Source organism: Osmerus mordax, chromosome 19 (assembly GCF_038355195.1).
Source record: "Osmerus mordax isolate fOsmMor3 chromosome 19, fOsmMor3.pri, whole genome shotgun sequence".
NCBI lineage: Eukaryota > Metazoa > Chordata > Actinopteri > Osmeriformes > Osmeridae > Osmerus > Osmerus mordax.
In genome coordinates, this window is record NC_090068.1 from 11,735,746 (window position 1) to 11,755,628 (window position 19,883).

The following is a 19,883-nucleotide window of genomic DNA, read 5'->3' on the forward strand; positions in this document are numbered from 1 at the left end:
CACTCCTTATGTTGGTGATTATAAAACGGATGCTGAACATAAATGGTAGCAGACTAATTCAATTTTATTAGTAGCAATAAGGAAAACACTACTTTACTAATAATATACTCTTAATCAAATGAAGGTGCAAAATCATAACAGCAATGTGAATTGCTTTACAGTCTTCACAAATCAGTTCCATAATTCCAAAGTGCACAACCTTCAAATAAAGTAGTCTTACTTCAATACATCTCACACACTGACTTAAGCAGTCCATGCACATAAAATAGATTTCCTATTTTCACCAGTGAGCAACAGTTCACATTATAAATGTCCTAACCCTATACATCATACAAAACTATTTGATTTCAGCCAGTAAGTTCCATGAAATGCATTCACACTTTTTTTATCAGTGATTAAATAATCAAGGGTGTTGATTTCCCTATTTCAGGTGTAAAAAACACATAAAGTGTCTGTGAATCACAAGATTAGTGAGGATTGTTAGAAACATCTGTTCCTGGAACTGCAGTATGAATGATCATAGCTAGCATATCAGAGCACAGAAAATCATATCTATACATGCTCATTTTAACCTCATTGTTCCTGGGATACACATTGAGTACAGGACCAACACGTATCACATGGTGAATTGAATTGCTTTCTATATGCACTGTGTACATGTCTTTGGATAGATGCGCCTGCTAAATGGAAAAAGAAGTCAAATGGACATGGGCCTCCAGCCATGTGTTGATGGAAATTGGACAGGCTGTGGTGCAGACTGGCATGTTCAGTCTCAGGCCTGTAGACCCAGGGAGCGGGCTGTGTTGAGCACGTCATCCCTGGTCAGGTAGCAGCCGCACAGACGCCTCAGCCCCGTGAAGGATTCACGTCCGTGCAGCACTCGCCAGTTGTCAATGAAGATAACCTGACAAAGGACGACAAATCAACACGATTACCGAGGAGGATTGTAAGGACACCTTCACACACCCATTCAGCCTTTACTGTGAGAGTAGAAGTTATGTCTGAAAACTATACGTGGCCAACCCTTAACAGTGTAGTTGAAGACTAACCCTTAACAGTATAGCTGAAGGCTAACCCTTAACAGTGTAGCTGAAGGCTAACCCTTAACAGCATAGCTGAAGGCTAACCCTTAACAGCGTAGCTGAAGACTAAGCCTTAACAGCATAGCTGAAGGCTAACCCTTAACAGTGTAGCTGAAGACTAACCCTTAACAGCGTAGCTGAAGGCTAACCCTTAACAGCGTAGCTGAAGGCTAACCCTTAACAGCGTAGCTGAAGGCTAACCCTAACCAATATAACCGAAGGGTAAGTCTATAGCTTAAAATCATGATTGTCATATAGACTATGATGATATAGATGCTGCTTGTCCGTACCTTTCCTGGCTTCAGTTTTACCCACAGCTCGTTCTCAGGCCTCCTCAGTTCTGTGGTCAGCTCTCTGTGTGCGGCGTACCACTGCTGGACCAGTTTGTGAGGGATTGTGTTGATAACCGCACGGTCATAGTTATTGTATCTGTAAAAAAAAAAAATATGAAAAACATTAAAAATAGGATATATACATTTAGCAGAGGTTCATGCAAAGTGATGTACGTGGGGGAATTCGAAACTGAAACCTCATAATATTCTGTGAAATGCCACTTGGCTATAACCATTGTTTAAATACATAATTGTCACTATCACTACATAACTAGCATCTCACAGCACATTAAATTCCATCTTCACCTGATCATGTAAATCTCATTGTTCCAGGGATACACGTTGAGCACAGGACCAATGCCTATCATATGGTTGCGGTGGTTGCTCAGGTTTTCTATGTATTCGTGCTTGATAGGCACACTGGCAAGCAACTCAAAGTTCTCAGGCGTCTGTTTCAGCACTTGGTCAGCAGAATAGAATCCATCCACTAGTAACGTCCTTCCTCCTGTTCCCTCATGCCTCAGGCAATGGAAGACCTGAATCCTGCAGACAAAGTCAATGAGTCTGTTTATTTAAGCCAGCTACTTGCTTTGCCTTACTTTTATAATGATTAACAAATATATACTTGTATACTTTACTTGTATATTTAAATGTATACCTTTTACTGCATAGGGGTTAGGCCATATTGAATCCCATTTACACATTTGACCTCAAAACCACTTTTGAGGTATACAATCCCCACATAAAACAGCACTGTGAATGTTTTATTCAGAGATCCAAAGATCCAAGCGATCTTATCTTTTAGAGACCATAAACCGTCATAAAACACCAGGGTGCTCTTAGCGTTAAGAGCTTCTTAACGAATCTGGGAAACGCGGCCCAGGCTGTTTCCCAATACACTACCTAGCATTTCAATTTAGCAATAACCCTGTGATCCAATAAAACAATCCATTGTACGTCCGGTGACACCCGCACGTACCCACAGGGCTCCTGGAAGTAGGAGGTGTCGGTGTGACGGTCGAGGGCCAGTTTGGTGTAGGCCGTGTCTCCCCGGGAGAAGTCTGAGGTGAAGTCCCACATCCTCCCGTACATCGTCTCTCTAGTAGTCCACACAGGACGAGTTACAGTTAGCGTTTTACCAATTTAGCCGACGCATTCAACTGAAGAGACAGACAGACCTGTTCTTCATCGGCTGCGGTAGAGAACAGCTGCCAAGTCATTAGCAGCCAGGCCTCTCCTCTGCCTAGTGAACAATGCTGTTTACACCCTGCCCTCTCACCTTCTCAACCCCAAATGAAAAGGAGGATTAATGCGCTGGTCCATTTTTACACTCATGCAACCTGCCAATCCTGGTTCATAAAAAACATCCACTGAACCTAATGCTAAGGTATCTCACTGTACATTCTTGTCGAAGTTGCAATAGCTTTAATTAGTTCTGATATAATGTGTATTATTGTGAACAGTGTGTGCACTGTTGAGGAAGTCTGAAAATCAAGAATGTCATTGGTAACATTATTAAACTGTGACGCTAATGATGATAATGTGGTTATGACAATTAACTTGAATGTGATGTCTCCGGGTGGGTCAGATGTTACCTGATGAGACTGACTCTGTGAGCGAGGCTCTCAGTGGCCTCCACGCTGGCAGGTACGCCCTCCACGAACGCAATGCCGTACATCAGGAAGTTCCTCAGGAAGCTCTTCAGCTCCTCGTCACAGCTCATGAACTTCTCCCAGTAGGCCGAGGGCACCTTGGCGTTGGCGTACAAGTCAGAGTTCCACAGGACGCGAGGCTGCATGGCGCTCTGCTTCTGACCCTCGTAGCTGTTCTGGGCCAGCCAGCTCAGGCTGTACTTGGTCATGTGGCCGTCCGACCCTGATGAAGAGTAGAGAGGTCCTCGTGAAACAACTTGATTTAATTGACTTCATTTACATTTACATTTAGTCATTTAGTAGATACTTTTATCCAAAGTGACTTACAAGAGAGAGCTTTACAAAAAGTGCATAGGTCAATGATCATAAACGAGATTGTTTACAAAACCATTGCGGGAAGCCAAAACATGAAGCATACATTGTGAAAAGCAAATAAGTGCCAATGGGTGGAACCAGAAGAGCATGTTGTTAAACAAATTTCAATTAAACAAGGTGATCCTCGAAAGTGAGAGTGTACCTGGAGGAAAGCAAGCAACAATAATGGCCGGGTTTGGGAAACCCGGCCAATATCATTCACAGCGAGTACAAGCAGTTAAATCAGTTACAACTAACGAACAAAGGATCTCCTTTCCCAGCAGAAGCTTAAGATATTGACATGACTCACATGTGAGGTACACGTTCTCATCCTCTACTCTGGTCTTGGCTGGCCGGATGTTCAGATCCACGCTAGCTGTGTCCAGGTTCCTCTGGTTGGTTTTGGTGTTGTAGCAAGAGGCTGAGCGACAATGATCTCTCAACCACACGTAATCAAAGTGCATAAGGAGGCCGCCATAGTTAAGCTCTGGAGATTCAAAAATGATATTAATGTAATGTAAAACCATGTAAACATTGCCAACTAGTATGTGCGGTCAGGGCAATCTTTAAATCACAAAGGCACGAACATTTTAAACAGTTACAAATTCAAGACTAGAGCCTTAAGTGTTTGTACTGGACGAGCGTAATCACTTGACACGAACCAAGACAGTCATCACGAAGCTGCCATTGACAACTTGTTGACTGAGGAGTCGTGTGGTGAAATTGTCTGCCTCGGATCCTTTCCAGTCCGGAGTTGAAAGGCCGTTTAACTTTAGACAGAGTCTGAACATGTCCAAGTAACCGACACAACACTCGGGAAGGAGACATTGTCTGAAAACATAAAACAAATAATTACGCAATTAAGTGGCTTAAATTAAGCGTAAGATACTAATCAACTTTGTTGCAAGTCAATTTAAGTAACGCTACAAATTGACAAAACTATCCGTTAATGCAGAACGTCCAACAAAGTTCGTTCGTATTTGCCTTGATTGCAAGATAGTCTAATCCAGCAATGTCCAAATTTTAGCCCGAACAATTGAGAAGTTGCGTCCAATCATAGCCTATACCGTACACTGAACTGCAGACGCATGAGCACGAGATTGCAATATGCAACAGATTAATTATTAAACGAGTACAATTTTCATATTCGCTATCATACCTTGGCGAGCATACCATTTCGTCTTAAACTTGTTATACAATCGGTTTGGGCTACGTTCCATTCTACAGTTATCCCCTCTTGACGTATTAGTCTTTGTTCTGTAGCCTATATTTTTTATATGAGTTCATCGAAGTGTGTTGCGTTGGTTACAGCACCAACCTCATTGACTTGATCGTAGCTCCATGGCGTAGTTCCATCCGATTTTCAAAACCAAATGGCTAAAACATCCATTTCTAAAATGGAGAACTATATCTGTACTTAGCACGGGGCAACTGCACGCGGTTCTAGGACAGAAGCTTTGGGAAAAGACTATCCAGGAAACAACGTCAATAAATGAAATAAATTCAATGCAAAGTTCGGAAATTTGATTGAAGACGATCTGTATAGTACGTCAATTATTCAGGCATTACTAATGCATCTAAACCAGCCACAGGACTGATTGTGATTAGTTGCTATGGAGATAAATCTATAGTTTCGTAGGGTGCACGTGCTTCATTGTTTTCAAAATAGCCGAGTGTCTCATTGGAGAAATATATATATATATCCATAACAAAATAGCAAGGGCATTGTGAATTGTTGCAGTTGATACATTGGTTGATGAGGAAAATACGCGTCCACGGTTTTCACTCAAGTGTCCCATTCGAATAAAGCTGTAAAGTGTGATAGTCAAATCACTTTTCCAGCCATGGAAGAGCAGGCAAGGACCAAGCATTGGGAGTGACCTAAACTAGAAGCTCGCAACAACATAGTTTTATTTTGCACCTGGGTGTTTCGCTACATGATTCAACTTGAGATCATTTAAGTTAAGGCTTAACCAACGTCACGAAGGCATGCTTTTGAAGTTCTCCAGAGTTATGATCTAATTATCTTATTTAATCAATACTGTACCTGTAGCCTATACCTAACTACCTATATAAGTGCTTAGTGTACCGGTAACAGGCAGGCAGTTACTGCGGACTCACCTTTCACCTTTGGCCTTCCCTGTCTCCTCACGCTTAATCTATAGGATAAGCTAGATCCTGAAGAAAAAAATATATTTTTGCAATAGGCCTAAACGTATTCAATATGTGTGCTAGTTTGCTTAAGAGCAGTTTCAGTCCCTAACATGTGTTATTTTGTCTTTGAAGTTGCTGATATGGACTGGTTAGGACAGGACGGCCCATGAAAGCTGTTTATATCCCTGGCTGTATTATTACAGCGTATTCTGTATGATTATTTTGAGGCCAGCCTGGGTTTCTGCCGTGGAAGCCCTCCTGTTAGCGCATATCTCAGATTCCTCCTCCGTCTTCCTCACACCTGTTTCAGCACCTCTCCAGGGCTCCTCTCCGCCTCCTCCAAATTGTAACCCTGACAACGTTCAGACCCTCTGCCACGACTGCATCCTCCGCCTCGCCGCCAGCCTCGACCCCTCCGTTAACCCTTCGCACTGAATAACATGGAAAACAATAAGCCAACTAAACATTCACTTAGATTCACTCTTTATTTGAAGCAAATGCTAAATGGTAACAGGGATTCAGCCCCATGACCTCTTGCCCTGCATTCTACTGCTCTAACACCTCTAATACCTTAGTTAGATTCTGACATCCAAGAACTCCCTCTCACCCTCAGCTCTTCCTGTTTAATAAAGAGAAGTGAGCCAAGTCGTTATTCGATGTTGATAGCTGTGTCCTGCGGAGTCCACAGTACCCTGCAGAGAACATGATGACAAGGTACAGTGTTCCTTCACGTGAAGATCAGAGAGGTACAATGTTGCTGGGATATTCCTTCCCCCCGGAGGTGATCGTAAAATGTTGCCAGGCAAGCTCTGACAGCAATTTGGGTAAAGCTTGCTGTGTGGCAGGCCCCTGGTTCTCTGCATATACATGACAAGTAAGAGGTGTCTGTTCAGCTGTTTGTGTTCACAGGCAAATGCCATACAGGCAGAGGAGAAAAGGGAGATACTTTCTGAAGATTTGGTAGTTTTCTGTTTTACACAAAGATGTTTTAGTCTGATAATAGCACCACTCGGTCAATCCTTGATAGATTACCCCCAATATATATTTGTACATTTTTGTTTCAACATCTTTAAAGCAGGAATATGTACTTATACTAATATACTTCTCTCTGTGCTATTATATGTGTTAAATTAACTCAAAACAGAAGTCAACACCTCCATACACCCCACAAAACTACAAAAAAAAGAAAAAAAAAGAAGGGAGAAAAAGAAAAAAGGGCCAACTTAAAACAAGACCTCCAGCTGTTTTGTGAGAAGGGGTTAATTTTGCCTTCCAAGCAGGTTTCCTCAAAAGTGGGTAATTATGATGAAAAAACAACTGAGACTACAGTTCATCTCTTTAAAGCATATTATTCAATGAAACTAAAGGAATTCCGAATCAGTTTTAGATCCTAAACTCTATTCAACAGATTTCTTTGAGGCACTTTTTTGTGTTCATACGAATGTACATATTAACAATCCACGTTTCAAGTATTCACTGACAGTAGATGTGCATAGGGTGGAGCTACTTTTGCGCCGATAGCCAATGAAAATTGCACAAATTATGAGCGGCGTTAAGATCAGTATTTATGAACTGTTAGCTATATTTTCTCAGATCGCCACCAGACTGTACAAGGAGTGATGCAAGACCAGGTGAGAAATAATTACACAAATGTTTTGTTTGATTGACCATTACGACTTCTCCACACACAAATGTATTCATCAATTAATGAAAATGCAGGCTATACCTTTTATTTTATTATAGAAATTATTCAATGTCTGTCAAATGTTTTCCTTACTCATTTGTCCTCCGCCTGATGAATGTATGTTGTGATTTATCACGATTATCTGATTACATTTGATGGTGTTGGTCTACCAGGGACTTTATTTTATGGAGTGATAAATTGGATTTAATTATTGGCATTGAAAGTAGTTAAAGCTGTAGTTGTTTTGTTGTAAATGTAATGAAATCCAAAATACGATCAAAGTGCGTGTTATTAACGGCAGAAGTGTGGACCTGTGTTAATGTGGGGGACTCAAGATAAGTTAACCGGCCCACTACATCCGTCTGTGTGTGGGAAAGGAGGTCACGCTTGCCCTGACAAAACAATTTGACTACGGCAGCTTTCAAGATGAATGTTGCTAGAAACATAGACACCAGAGACCAGGGCTTTAGTGCATGGTTGTTCACTAAAACATATGTATTAGGTGTCATTGCATTGCGAGCACGCAATTAAGTTAAACGAATATCGTCACTAAACTAAAAGTGGGAATGTGACATCCCATCATGCCTTTCGCGTACTCAAAGTCGGACACGAGATTTCGTGTAAAGTCCGGGGGTCCCAATATTCTGGGCATTCCAAAATAAAGTTCGTACCGGTTTCCATATACAAGTTTGTAGGCGTTTGCGTTAGTAAAAATAAACTTGCAATTTTATAACCGCAAACGTGATTGCTATGGCTCAGAAAGGCACCATTTCGGCTGTCGTCAATCTGTAGTACACTCGGGTTTCTCTTCAGATCGTATAAATCTTTCGCCTTTTACTAAAGATTTCCGTGGAGAGGAACATTATGAGTATCAACTAATTTTTTGATGCCCTGCCTTGCGGCGGGGCTTCCTTTCATGTCAAATGAAAATATCGGCGGAAGCTCAGAGTAGTCTAACGCTCTGAGATCTAGAAATTTCATGTATGTTCACGGTTTAGTAATTGCTTCATATCAATATTGATCGTTGTTATTTATAAAACAAATTATGTTGATTTGTTTCACCTCCTCGCTACAAGATATCTTATAAACATTCAGTAGATATGTATTACTATATATTCTTTGCACTACCAAAGATCAAGTTTGTAGTCCAGTGGTGAATATGGTGCTTCGCTACTGCACTCCAGTGGTCGTAGATTGTAACTACAGTATATCTAATATTTGACATGGGGAAAAAGGACCTCCCACGTATTTGCCTCTGTCTGTAATCTCTTAAATGCCTAAGTGAGATATTGGGGGTTGTGTGCGTTTAAAGTAAAAGAGAAGTTAATTACCTCGCTGTTTTTTTCATGACTGTATACTGTTTCTACTGTACAGGTGGCAAGGATGAGTTCACTAACCTTGCTGAGAGCCGCCCTGTCCTGCATAATACTGCTGTCAGGTTGGATTTTCTAAACACGTCCATGTTGGATTTAATGTTTAGGGGAAGGGGTGTGCAACGTCTAGATGGACTGGGAGTTTTAAACAGAGTTTTGATTCTCACCAAGAACTCTCTGTTCTCCCTCTTACTACCCAGGTTTGCTCGAGGCCAAATCCCTGAGGGAGGTGAAAAACGTGGAAGGTATAGAGATGAGATGAGTGTATTTTCACAATCCGAGAAAAATCACTAATGCACTAACATGCTGTTCAGGCGTAAGTTCTTGTGAAGCATGAATCTGCTGAATGATTACAAAAGTCAGGAAGTCAAATAACTAATTGGACAAAATGTGTGTGTGTGGTTTTCATGCTTCTCTCCTCACCATGGTGGTGTGTGTCTGGTCTGAACGGTGTTGAACACGCCAGCCGTGAGCATCGACTCCGCTCAGGCGCATGGCTTCCTGTCTCAGGCCCGGCCCAGGAGGAACGTGGACCCCAAGTGGCACCGCGGCACGCCAGACTTCCAGTCCTACTACCGATTCTACACCAGCATCGGCCACATCGAAGGGGTGAGTGGTTGAATGGTCTGTCTGGTCTATATATAAATTTAGTGTAGGTATAACATTTATTTTTCCTCTCTCTCTCTCTCTCTCTCTCTCTCTCTCTCTCTCTCTCTCTCTCTCTCTCTCTCTCTCTCTCTCTCTCTCTCTCTCTCTCTCTCTCTCTCTCTCTCTCTCTCTCTCTCTCCCTCTCCCTCTCCCTCTCCCCCTCCCTCTCTCTCTCCCTCTCCCCCTCCCTCTCTCTCTCCTTCTCCCCCTCCCTCTCTCTCTCCCTCTCCCCCTCCCTCTCTCTCTCTCTCTCTCTCTCTCTCTCTCCCTCTCTCTCTCTCTCTGTCTCTCTCTCTCTCTCTCTCTCTCTCTCTCCACCAGCTCTATGAGATAGACAAGATTCGGATGCTGTATCAGCAGATGCGTCACCTAGAGCAGACCTACGGCGCCGACGCTTCCAGCTACCAGAACGCCCTTGGCGTCCAGACGACCACTCCGCCCCCGACCACCACCACCACCACCCAGCCCCCACCTCCCCCGACCACCCAGCCCCCCCCTCCAGTCTTTTCCGAAGCAGACATCATCCACCTGTGCAACCCCAAAGACCCACTCTGTAAGCCTAAGATCGTGTACTTGCCAACAGGGGCGGTCCCGGTTCTCTGCGACCCAAGATACCACCCTGCCTGCCAGCCCAAATCGGACGAGGTCCCGGAGGCCCCAGAGGCCCCAGAAGAACCCGCCATCGAAGCATCTCCTCCACGTCCACCCCCCCCTCAGAAGTCCGCCCCTGCCCCCGAAATCAGCTTCAAAGGGATGGAGTATGACTGTGACCCGTACTGGGACCCCGACTGCCTGATAGACCACCCGCCCCGCCCTGTCGAGACCACCTCCCTCCCGCCGCCACCCCCGACTCAACCTCCTCCCCCTGTTGAGAAGGTGAAGGAAGAAGAGTCAGCTCCAGCAGTGCTAGAGGAAAAGACTGAGGCCCCCAGCCTTCAGTTTGACCCTTACGATTACCGCCGTGACCTCTTCAACCCTTACCTGTATACTAATCCAGCTCCTGAGCCTCAATAAACTTGTTATTATCCCCCCAGCTGTGTAGTAATGCCACATAACACGGACTGGTCACTTTGTAAGACCTGCCTCTCATTACAGGATGGTCTGTGTACAAAACCTTGATATTAATAATGTCCTCAGAATAATAATTCTGAGGACAATCACATGAAAAATCACTCTGGTTCAATCAGAATATAAAATGTATGATAACAAAACAGCACTGGGATATCTTTCAGTGTGTGTGTGTGTGTGTGTGTGTATGTGTGTGTGTGTGTGCCTTATCGGGCAGTGTTATATCTCAAAATTAGTGACACTCCAGTGTCACACTGCAGTGGTGTCAATTAAAATATCCATATAATTCGATATAAAATAAATATGACAAAAGAACACCAGGGAAATTTATTTTAACAATGTTATTATAAAACATTACCTTTCAAAAATATAAATGCCTTCTTCAGTACTATGAACAATTTACTGAAAACTCAGTCTACCAATTATTTACAGTTTGATCTTGTATCGGTAGCGTGGCCGAGCGGTCTAAGGCGCTGGATTTAGGCTCCAGTCTCTCTGGAGGCGTGGGTTCGAATCCCACCGCTGCCATAAGGTTTTAACCTAAATGGATTATTGCCAAATATTACTGTAAAATCATGTACCAGCTAACTCACGAATTTAATAACAAATTAGACATATTTATACCTTTAAACTTTTGGATTGCCAATTTTAAAGTAAATTAAAATCAACCATCTGAAAAGGCTCCGCTGGGATTCGAACCCACGATCTCCTGTTTGCTAGACAGGCGCTTTAACCAACTAAGCCACGGCGCCATGCGCCAGATATTCGAAAGTATGTTGGTTTTGTAGAAATATTTATTTTATAAATGGATGGGAGTGGAAAGGGAACTTCAATATTGACGTAAACAATCAATCTAATCTCATTATTACCGTAAGGATACGTTCAGTGAAGATGTAAAGATGTTCATTACGCCTTGTACAAGAATTCCAATAATAACATAATTTTTCGACGAGGATGGGATTCGAACCCACGCGTGCAGAGCACAATGGATTAGCAGTCCATCGCCTTAACCACTCGGCCACCTCGTCTGCTAACAAGCAGTCGCCAAGTCAATTTTCCCACTTATTACTAAACATTTGCACATGTTGCACAATTCACATACACGGAATTTTCAAATTGATATTTTTAATGTGTTTATTTTGCTTCATACCATTAATTCATTATACTTCAAATTTTACAAGAGTAATATTATTTTCATTTTACAATCAACTAATCAGATTGGGATGATCAGAGTGTTGCAGGTCCCTGAGCAGCGGGTGAGATTAATCATTCCTCATCCTCGTCCAATCATCATGTTCTGATACTTCACGAATGAAGCAACAGGTAAGGATGTACCTCACTGACAATATCCTACACTACTGTGGGGAAGGAATCTGATGTCAAGACATGACGAGTCGAGTCATGGTTTATAAAAAATAAAACAGTTTCTGTTTACAACTACTTACTTAGTTGTACTTATGTTTGTAATATTTTAGAACCTTTGACATGATTAAAACGTAAAAGTATTTATATTTACACCACATGTAGAACCTTAGCTGATAAACAGAGGAAGCCTTTGCGAGGGAATTTGCATATCATCGACGTTTTAACATCACGAGGGCTCAAAAGCACACATGCACGAATAAGACATTGTTGAAACCCTCTATTAACTTCAACAGTCCTAAACTACCTCTATTATACAGTACACGATTTATATTATTTTTTTCAACAACTAGGTCAGATTGGGATACTCAGAATGTTGCTTTTCTCTGAACATCGGATGAGATTAATCATATCTCATTCTTAACCATTCATCATGTTCTGATACTTCATGAATGAAGTAACAGGTAAGGATGTACCTCACTGACAATATCAATAACAGCTGTGGAGATGGAACCTGATGTTAGGACATGACGGGTCGAGTCATGGTTTATAAAATAAATAGTTTCTTGCCAAAGGTACTTTGTAATATTATAGATCCTTCGAAATGATTAAATCATAAAAGTTTTTATATTTACACCACATGCATAATCTTAAATGACAAAGGAATGTGCATATAGTCAACATTAACATAACGAGGTCTCAAAGCACTCGAGGACGAATGCAACGTTTTTGTAACCTTATATTAACCTGCACTTCACTAATATGCCTCGGCAAGATATTTACGTATTTTTTTTAACATCTTGATCAGATTGGGGTACCCAGAGTGTTGCTTTTCTCTGGGACCGGGTGAGACTAATCATATCTCATCCTCAACCATTCATCATATTCTGATACTTCACGAATGAAGTAACAGGTAAGGATGTACCTCACTGACAATATCGATAAAACGTTTCGAGAATGGTCTTATATAAATACATGACGGATCGGGTCATGGTTTGGTAAATAAAAATTCTCACAGTTTCTTGTCCAAGTGTCTAATCTTCGTAAGATTTTATAATCTTGGAAGTTATTTTGTATTTAAATAAATTGTATTAACAATTTTTCGCTGGTAAAACAGAGTAATCCTTTGCGGCGCATTTGCATATCGTCGGCATTTCAAGCCTTCCTATTGGTGGACACTTCATCGTAACTTTCTTATCTTTTAAATCACAGATGTACCATTGCATCAAACAGTAACACAAAGAGGTATACCTTTTACTTATCTTACCATGACAGCGTCAATAGTTATACAATTTCAACATAAACACAGAGAGCGGCAGTTAATACCGCGCCACCCCCCTTACAGACCCCTCCCTCCACCACGACATGTGTGATTATACTTCCTGATTCAAGACTCTGTAGTATTTGTGGTAAAATGTAATTTAAGATTTGCGATTTAAAATACAATTGTATTAATAACGTTAATTGCATACATGCTATGGATCATTCCAGAGGAAAACGTTATAAATAAAGATTAGATTTTACGTGTCTACTTAGCCTACTTGTACTCGCAGGGCAAATAGACCTGATCGTTTTTTCAACCATAGAATTGAACACGTCATGAAGGACGAATGGAGTCATTTTGATATAAATTAAATACAAATGACAAAATCATGATGAATGTGACTTGATTGAGTACTGTCTTTGATGGCTAAAGTGAAAGACTTGATTCTCATTCTGCGATCTACATGTAGGCTACTTTGGCTTTTGGGCTACTCACAAAACCTGTTGAATATGTAGCCTATCTAAAACTAGACTAGACTACTTTCCCCCTAGTTGCCAACATATTTATGAAAATTCCTTTTGAGAATGTTAATCGTTAATCAACTGACCGCAAAACATACGTTTCACAGTTGATATGTTAATATTTTTGTCTAGTATGACATTTGTTCCTCGACATAAGTATGTGATAGCGTGGCCGAGCGGTCTAAGGCGCTGGATTAAGGCTCCAGTCTCTTCGGGGGCGTGGGTTCGAATCCCACCGCTGTCAAATATATTGTTTCAAAACAGCACGAAACGTTCTCTGCCATACTCAATATGCATCTTTAACAACTGTTCATAATCGGTATATCTTATATATAGCATGATATTTCCATGAGAGCTTACCCGCCGACAGCCATCAAACATACAACCCACTTAATTAAACATGTAGGCCTATACATGACAATGACACCCTCAACAACTGTTTACTGTGCTTCACTCCACCCCCTCTCAGGCATCGCCATTTTGCTGGCATCGCAACAGCCTCTAATTCTCCACCTTCAAAGATGAATGCCTACTCTCTCGGCTGCCTTGTCATGTCATAGATTAGCTTGACAATCAGCCTAATTAGCTATATGAATTGCGCCCAAAAATGTGTACAAGACATTGCGTGTGCACTAGTTTGCCCGATCATAGACATGGTTGATCTGTGCCATTCCTTTGCCTGGCCACCCATTTCAACCTGCGGCTCGACGAATGACGTCAACAAGCCATCTTTGTTCGTTTAATCCAAGCGTCTGTTTATTACACGTTCATTATCGAAGTGACACTGCGAGACTAACGTAAGCAGATCTCCAGTCGCAAAATTTAACAAGATTTTGGACTAACTGAGATTATAAAAAGGGGTACAATTGTGGAATACATTTGGCCAGTATTAGACATTAACACTCCCACCAACAGAAAACGCCAGCGGAGTGAATCTATTGCAAGGGAGCAAAAGCAGAGCGCTGTTCAGAAGACAGTCCGCTTTACAGCCACCTAGGCGAAGAAATCCAGTTTGGACTTGAGTACATTTATTGCCAAATACACCAAAAGAAATGTAAGTATCACGCCATCAGCCCATTTGAGAGAGACGTTTTTACTTCCTTTTTGTCTGTCAATGGAAATTAATGTAATTTATCTGTGAAACTAGACGATGCACCCCTTGTCTAGAAGGCTTTTATGTCCAATGTATAATGTTTCTTAATGTCTTCCTCAATGTGCTTGGACATTCTATCAAAAATACATGTATAGGAAATGTAACGGTTTATGTAAATTTACACAAAAGAACAATTAAAGAGTATTACAGTCGCTGGGTTACAGGCGATTCATTTGTAGGCGTCGAAGGGCTTTTCGCTGGCCCTGGAGGTTTGTGGATATTATTTAAGAGTAAATGCCTAATTTAATTTGTAATAAACTAATCGGTGTTACATTTCCGCGGCAAGCAGGTTTCCTTATCATTGAGCTCCGTCACGCACTCCTTTTTCCAGATTGGACTGGTTTGAGTAAATGAAGAGCTTGTTGTCTGTGTAATTGTCTATGGGTTATAGGAACATCCTATTAAGAATTTATATAAGACTATAGAAAACACAAAGTAACCATCTGGGTACTTGGATAGATGTGATGGTCTCTGCTTATCGCTAGTTAGAAACAATTGTTTAGAGATTAAGGTGGGTCGAACCCCTTGAAAGAATTGAGAGAATTGATGTGACCAATACGTGGAATCTTTAAAACGAGAAGCTACATAGGCATATTATCTTTGATGTAACTAAATGGATAGGCTAGGCTAGACTATTATTAGCCATCTTGTTGGCTTAGCCGATGTGATATTGCTAACCAACTGTGGGGGTGGGGGAACTGACGCTCATTTCAGTCGTTTATCACGCGTCGACGGACATTAGATATCTTATTTTATCAGTTAATTGAAGAGTAAACAGTGGATGTGACGCGTTGTCTCTCTATAATCTACTTAATTATTTCGTTGTAGCATGTTATTTCGGCACTTAACAGCGCGCAGGTGTTACACTGAGAGAGAAGATGGCCGTGGGTGGCAGTCTTTTCTCATGTCGATTTGTGCATGCAAACAATTATCTGCTGAAGTAAAAGCCTACAGGTCGTTGAAACAAGTCAATTTTCACGTCGATCGCTTTACAATAAAGTACTCATTCTCAATTTACTCATATTATATATGTTCTCTCGATCACGACTAACGCCCTTGATGTTACATGAGAAACTAAGTAGGCTGTATATATATATACTTTTTTCTAAGCATGAATGGCCTCACCGTTTCACTGAAGAGGACATTTCTAAAATCTTAACCATTTTATTGTATTGACCTGTTCGTGAGCGCCGTACGCCATGCTATCACTAGGCCCATTTCAGCACTGGACAGCGCCGTAATAGTCTTTTCTTACAGTGCTGAAATTGACTTGGAGTGATGGATCAAGTGTGTTTTTACGTTGATTCCGCTAAATTGTGCTGTAGACTTCATGCCATATGTTTATGCGATTAACGCTGGAACCTGTTACAGTTAGGCGATAGTAAAGTGTGTCCAATGGTTAACCTGAATCAAAAGTCAAATCGGTGCCAGTACGACGTAAGAGCAAAGGCACCGTTTATACATAGCAAGCTGTTATCAACTGGCCCTTATGCTCCACAACAAAGACGTTCCTCTCATATGAACAACACTTTAACGTTTCTAACGTTAACGCCATAGAGTCAAAGCTGTAATAATTAGACTAGCCACCAAACACATGCACACGATAGACGCGTTTAGGGAACAATATTTGGCTTCGCTCATCTCTGCTTTCCTCAAGGCGCAAGGAGGTGAAAGAGGCAAGGATTTAGCTAAAAATAGAGCTAGTAAGATAAGGTTGTATTGAGCTACGCCATCAAAAGATACGTGATGGTCACAGAACCGTAGGCTACTGTTAGTATTTTGTAGTACAAAATCAACAAAGTATTTTGACCTCACATGTTGTATTTGAATAGAAATTATGACCCCTCTACACCTGGAAACGGCAACCGACAAACATTAAGAGCATTCAGAGAGGATTCAACTAACACGGGGGATTAGCTGTGTTTGTGGCGGCCTTTAAAGGTGACCTTTATACAGAGTTTTGTCTCCCTCTAGTGGAGGAACACAGTGGCACTAGTACAAGCAGAATTCAGCCGTCACATAATAATTCTGTAATACTGTGTATAGGCCTAGTGACTCGGTGGCTTGACGTATTAATTTAATGTAGACTAATGACAATACGATTAGATTGTTATATATATATATATAGATTGTTACAAAGAGTTAAAAAATAATTTCAATCAATTAACTATTTGCGTGGCTGTCAAACCTAACTAATCCTGGTGGCTTACGTGTATGTAGAAAGATAGACAAGCTAGCCAGTTTACTCATGTAACGTTATGTATTTATTTGAGCTAGATAGCCACTTAGCTATTTGTTTTTTTCATTGCGAAAAAAATTTGACAATGACAGATTTCAATCAAGCCTCAAGCTTATAGCTAGCTCTAGCTAAAAACGCGTATAGTTAGAGGCCTTCAATTACACCAGTCTGCTGACCCAGCCAGGCAAAGTTAGCAACGTTTGACCTCACGAAGTCCTTGTTAGCTAACATTCATTCTCAACCATCTTAGGCATAATTACAAATAGCTTCAACCATATCGACTGAACCACAACTCATGCGAAACTTCATCCAGGTGTGGTCGTGACATTATTGCATCCCAAAGGTATCTTCTTTTCCCTAACGTCATTTGCCGTTACGTTAGCATAGCTAACCAACTCTATCCTCACCTCACAATTATGAGGGGGGCGGAAACGGAAAGAATGTTCGTTACCAACTGCTTCAATTTGTTAACAGCTCTGACCTGTCAGAACTCTACAGAGATGATAACAAAAAGAGTCCCTCTTTCAGTTTATAGTTTAGCCTGTGTTATAGGTGTAGTATGATCATAATAATAAGTAAACATTAAAAAAGAATGGACAATAAAAACTGTTTACCGTTCCAAATAGCACTTCACAGTTGAAAAGGGTACATATCCATGTTGAATTGGAGGTAGATTTGGCTAAGCCTTCACAAGAGAATAATGAGATATTCTTCCTGACATTTTGTGTGTGTGCGTGCGTGCGTGTGTGTTGATGACAGGTCTGCCCCTGCAGCCGGAGCACCAGCACCAGAGGGAGCAAACCAACCTCCCAACCTCACCAGCAACCGCCGCCTGCAGCAGACACAGGCACAAGTAGATGAGGTGTGTTTCCCCGTGGACGCTGTCTCACGATGCAGACGAACCGAGACACAATCGAATTTACCCGTTTACACGAATCCCTGAAACGCTGGGTTGTTTTTACCTATCCTACGTTGATTTCTCCATCTGCTGTCGAGTCTCATCAAATGACAATACGGTCGTGAATCAGCTACAGACTCGCTCATATTTGAGTGTTACCTTCCCTCCAATGAGCCACATATCAGTGCCATGTTCAACACAACGTGTTTACAGTTAAACGAGTCTGTCTCTGTCTGACCTGTGTGGTTCCTTCCCTAGGTGGTGGATATTATGCGTGTGAACGTGGACAAGGTCCTGGAACGTGATCAGAAGCTATCTGAGCTCGATGACCGGGCTGATGCTTTGCAGGCTGGGGCTTCACAGTTCGAGACCAGCGCCGCCAAACTCAAGAACAAGTATTGGTGGAAGAATGCCAAGGTGAGTGCCACCGAGAGGCCAAGATGCTCCCGCCGAAAGACTCACACTGATCTTGTTAATGCCCTATCGTCTGGATTGAAAACAAGTTACACTTGGACGGTGCATGCTGTCATTGAAAGTTGTTTTGGTTATTAATGCTGTTTGTCCTTCTCAACGACTGTTTGTGTCAATCTTTGTCTTCTCCAGATGATGATTATTCTGGGGGTGATATGCGTGATTGTCCTCATCGTTGTCATCGGTAAGGAATTCTAGGTCACTGAGCTGCAATGTCTTCTCAGTTATATACTGTCCCTCCGTTTTAATGATGACCTACTCTGTCGTTATCTGAGTCTCTGTCTTTTTTCCTTCTCTCCCCCCCCCCCCCTCTCTCTCTCTCTCTCTCTCTGCCTCTCTGCCTCATCTCTGTCACTGTCTGTCTGTCATACTCTTTCTCTTCCTCTCTCTTTCTCTTCCTCTCTGTTTCTCTTCCCCTCTCTCTCTCCTTCTCTCTCTCTCTCTACAGTGTACTTCAGTACCTAAGAAGAGTGACTCCTACCCCAGTCGGCACTCGAGACTGCCAGCTACCCTGCGACAGAAAACCCTTCTAATTGATGACAAAAGTAACAATTGACGATCAATCAGTTAATTCGATTGTTCCCTAAACAGTCTCTAAATATGACGCTTCTGGCCCCCTCACCCCTCCCCTTCCCAACCCTTGCTTCCACCACCTCACCTCTGGACCCCTGTCAATCTTCGTCCTGTGAGTTTGTGGCCCTGCCTCCTGTGTAAATACTGCTTTTCTAAACTTAATTTCACACTCAGAACCCAATACTTGTTGTGATTGTTACTTGATAACGACAACAGAAAAAGGAAACTATGGTCCTGGCGATAATTGTTATATACCAGATATGAAATATATATATAGTTCTTTGTAGAGTTTTATTCTGATATAATGTTTTTTGTAGGTTGTGTGTGTGTGTGCGTTTTGTATTTTTTAATTTTTGTATTAATTTGACTTACGCTTCAGAATTCAACTACTGCCTAATCATCAGAGTGTGTATATCTTGCACGTTCTTTTACTGTTCCTGCCTGTCTCTGGTTTCCTCTGGCTCTGTTTCAGAGCATAGGTGCATATTTGCACAGTGGACTTAGTTTCCTTTAACTGAGGTAATCAATATTCCCCTCACTTTCTCCCATCCTTCCTTCTTTCTTCCAAACTTCCTCATTCGTTCTCTCTCTCTCTCTCTCTCTCTCTCTCTCTCTCTCTCTCTCTCTCTCTCTCTCTCTCTCTCTCTCTCTCTCTCTCTCTCTCTCCCTCTCTCTCTGTCTCTCTCTCTCTCTCTCTCTCTCTCTCAGTAGCACCTTCTCCAGCTAACCTACTTTCTATCTCCCTCTTTCTCTTCCCCTCTATTTCTAGCTATTTCTCTTCTTTGTAAACTGCCATAGTACAGTTGGACCAATGTCTGTAGATGTTACTTAAGTTACTTTTTAGTGTCTTATTTCGAAAACATTCCTCCATTGCAGTCTAGTGCAAATGCTGTTGGTGTAGCACATGTATGTGTAAGTATCTTTGAAAAGTTAAAATATATATATATATATGTATAAAGTAAAAGTAAATATTATCACCAATATCAATCTAACAAGTCAGTGATGAAAACATATTCTGCTAGAAAATTATTAATTCATGGTTTCTTTGGGGGTTT

The 19,883-nt window shown here is 41.6% G+C and overlaps 3 protein-coding genes and 8 non-coding genes across 14 annotated transcripts in view; 5 read left to right on the top strand and 6 right to left on the bottom strand.

Moving 5' to 3' along the window:
- Positions 1 to 4,865, bottom strand: part of tmlhe (trimethyllysine hydroxylase, epsilon) — a 133,985-nt gene extending 129,120 nt beyond the window's left edge. For 2 of the 4 annotated variants that reach the window (XR_010878945.1, XR_010878946.1), the window contains exons 1-8: positions 4,594 to 4,613; positions 4,083 to 4,251; positions 3,731 to 3,907; positions 3,010 to 3,289; positions 2,394 to 2,513; positions 1,721 to 1,957; positions 1,373 to 1,511; positions 221 to 904 (exon numbers count right to left, since the gene is read on the bottom strand). Coding sequence is in view for 2 of the 4 variants with exons in the window: in XM_067256640.1 (XP_067112741.1) it covers positions 773 to 904; positions 1,373 to 1,511; positions 1,721 to 1,957; positions 2,394 to 2,513; positions 3,010 to 3,289; positions 3,731 to 3,907; positions 4,083 to 4,251; positions 4,594 to 4,596 (1,257 nt within the window). In the remaining 2 variants the exon portion in view is untranslated. Of the gene's footprint in view, positions 1 to 39; positions 905 to 1,372; positions 1,512 to 1,720; positions 1,958 to 2,393; positions 2,514 to 3,009; positions 3,290 to 3,730; positions 3,908 to 4,082; positions 4,252 to 4,593; positions 4,614 to 4,738 lie in introns of those variants that run through there. The other 2 variants (XM_067256642.1, XM_067256640.1) reach the window with 2 other exon arrangements.
- Positions 4,866 to 8,051: 3,186 nt separating this feature from the next.
- LOC136963663 (U5 spliceosomal RNA) lies at positions 8,052 to 8,167 on the top strand. The gene has a single exon (XR_010879009.1). It is a non-coding gene; the product is annotated as a U5 spliceosomal RNA (small nuclear RNA).
- Positions 8,075 to 10,485, top strand: and3 (actinodin3). Its single transcript, XM_067257550.1, has 5 exons — positions 8,075 to 8,239; positions 8,633 to 8,696; positions 8,832 to 8,876; positions 9,098 to 9,240; positions 9,601 to 10,485. The coding sequence occupies exons 2-5, from the start codon at positions 8,642 to 8,644 to the stop codon at positions 10,291 to 10,293; spliced, it is 936 nt and encodes a 311-aa protein (XP_067113651.1). The 5' UTR covers positions 8,075 to 8,239; positions 8,633 to 8,641; the 3' UTR covers positions 10,294 to 10,485.
- Positions 10,486 to 10,793: 308 nt separating this feature from the next.
- Positions 10,794 to 10,875, top strand: trnal-uag (transfer RNA leucine (anticodon UAG)). Its single transcript has one exon. It is a non-coding gene; the product is annotated as a tRNA-Leu (tRNA).
- Positions 10,876 to 11,025: 150 nt separating this feature from the next.
- Positions 11,026 to 11,099, bottom strand: trnaa-agc (transfer RNA alanine (anticodon AGC)). The gene has a single exon. It is a non-coding gene; the product is annotated as a tRNA-Ala (tRNA).
- A 194-nt stretch (positions 11,100 to 11,293) lies between these two features.
- On the bottom strand, positions 11,294 to 11,375 carry trnas-gcu (transfer RNA serine (anticodon GCU)). The gene has a single exon. It is a non-coding gene; the product is annotated as a tRNA-Ser (tRNA).
- Positions 11,376 to 11,559: 184 nt separating this feature from the next.
- Positions 11,560 to 11,693, bottom strand: LOC136963667 (U8 small nucleolar RNA). The gene has a single exon (XR_010879013.1). It is a non-coding gene; the product is annotated as a U8 small nucleolar RNA (small nucleolar RNA).
- Positions 11,694 to 12,062: 369 nt separating this feature from the next.
- On the bottom strand, positions 12,063 to 12,196 carry LOC136963665 (U8 small nucleolar RNA). The gene has a single exon (XR_010879011.1). It is a non-coding gene; the product is annotated as a U8 small nucleolar RNA (small nucleolar RNA).
- A 316-nt stretch (positions 12,197 to 12,512) lies between these two features.
- On the bottom strand, positions 12,513 to 12,645 carry LOC136963666 (U8 small nucleolar RNA). Its single transcript, XR_010879012.1, has one exon. It is a non-coding gene; the product is annotated as a U8 small nucleolar RNA (small nucleolar RNA).
- A 1,011-nt stretch (positions 12,646 to 13,656) lies between these two features.
- Positions 13,657 to 13,738, top strand: trnal-aag (transfer RNA leucine (anticodon AAG)). The gene has a single exon. It is a non-coding gene; the product is annotated as a tRNA-Leu (tRNA).
- Positions 13,739 to 14,408: 670 nt separating this feature from the next.
- vamp2 (vesicle-associated membrane protein 2) lies at positions 14,409 to 19,485 on the top strand. Its single transcript, XM_067257622.1, has 5 exons — positions 14,409 to 14,548; positions 17,646 to 17,748; positions 18,043 to 18,201; positions 18,388 to 18,439; positions 18,704 to 19,485. Coding segments are annotated over exons 1-5 (333 nt in total). The 5' UTR covers positions 14,409 to 14,546; the 3' UTR covers positions 18,721 to 19,485.
- Positions 19,486 to 19,883: the final 398 nt, after the last annotated feature.

Bases quoted from the DNA above. Each gene is read 5' to 3' on its own strand.
- vamp2 (XM_067257622.1), top strand. The intron at 17,749-18,042 runs GTGTGTTTCCCC...TTCCTTCCCTAG, and splicing joins CACAGGCACAAGTAGATGAG to GTGGTGGATATTATGCGTGT. The intron at 18,202-18,387 runs GTGAGTGCCACC...TGTCTTCTCCAG, and splicing joins ATTGGTGGAAGAATGCCAAG to ATGATGATTATTCTGGGGGT.
- and3 (XM_067257550.1), top strand. From the start codon at position 8,642: ATGAGTTCACTAACCTTGCTGAGAGCCGCCCTGTCCTGCATAATACTG. The intron at 8,697-8,831 runs GTTGGATTTTCT...CTTACTACCCAG, and splicing joins CTGCATAATACTGCTGTCAG to GTTTGCTCGAGGCCAAATCC. The intron at 8,877-9,097 runs GTATAGAGATGA...TGAACACGCCAG, and splicing joins GGAGGTGAAAAACGTGGAAG to CCGTGAGCATCGACTCCGCT.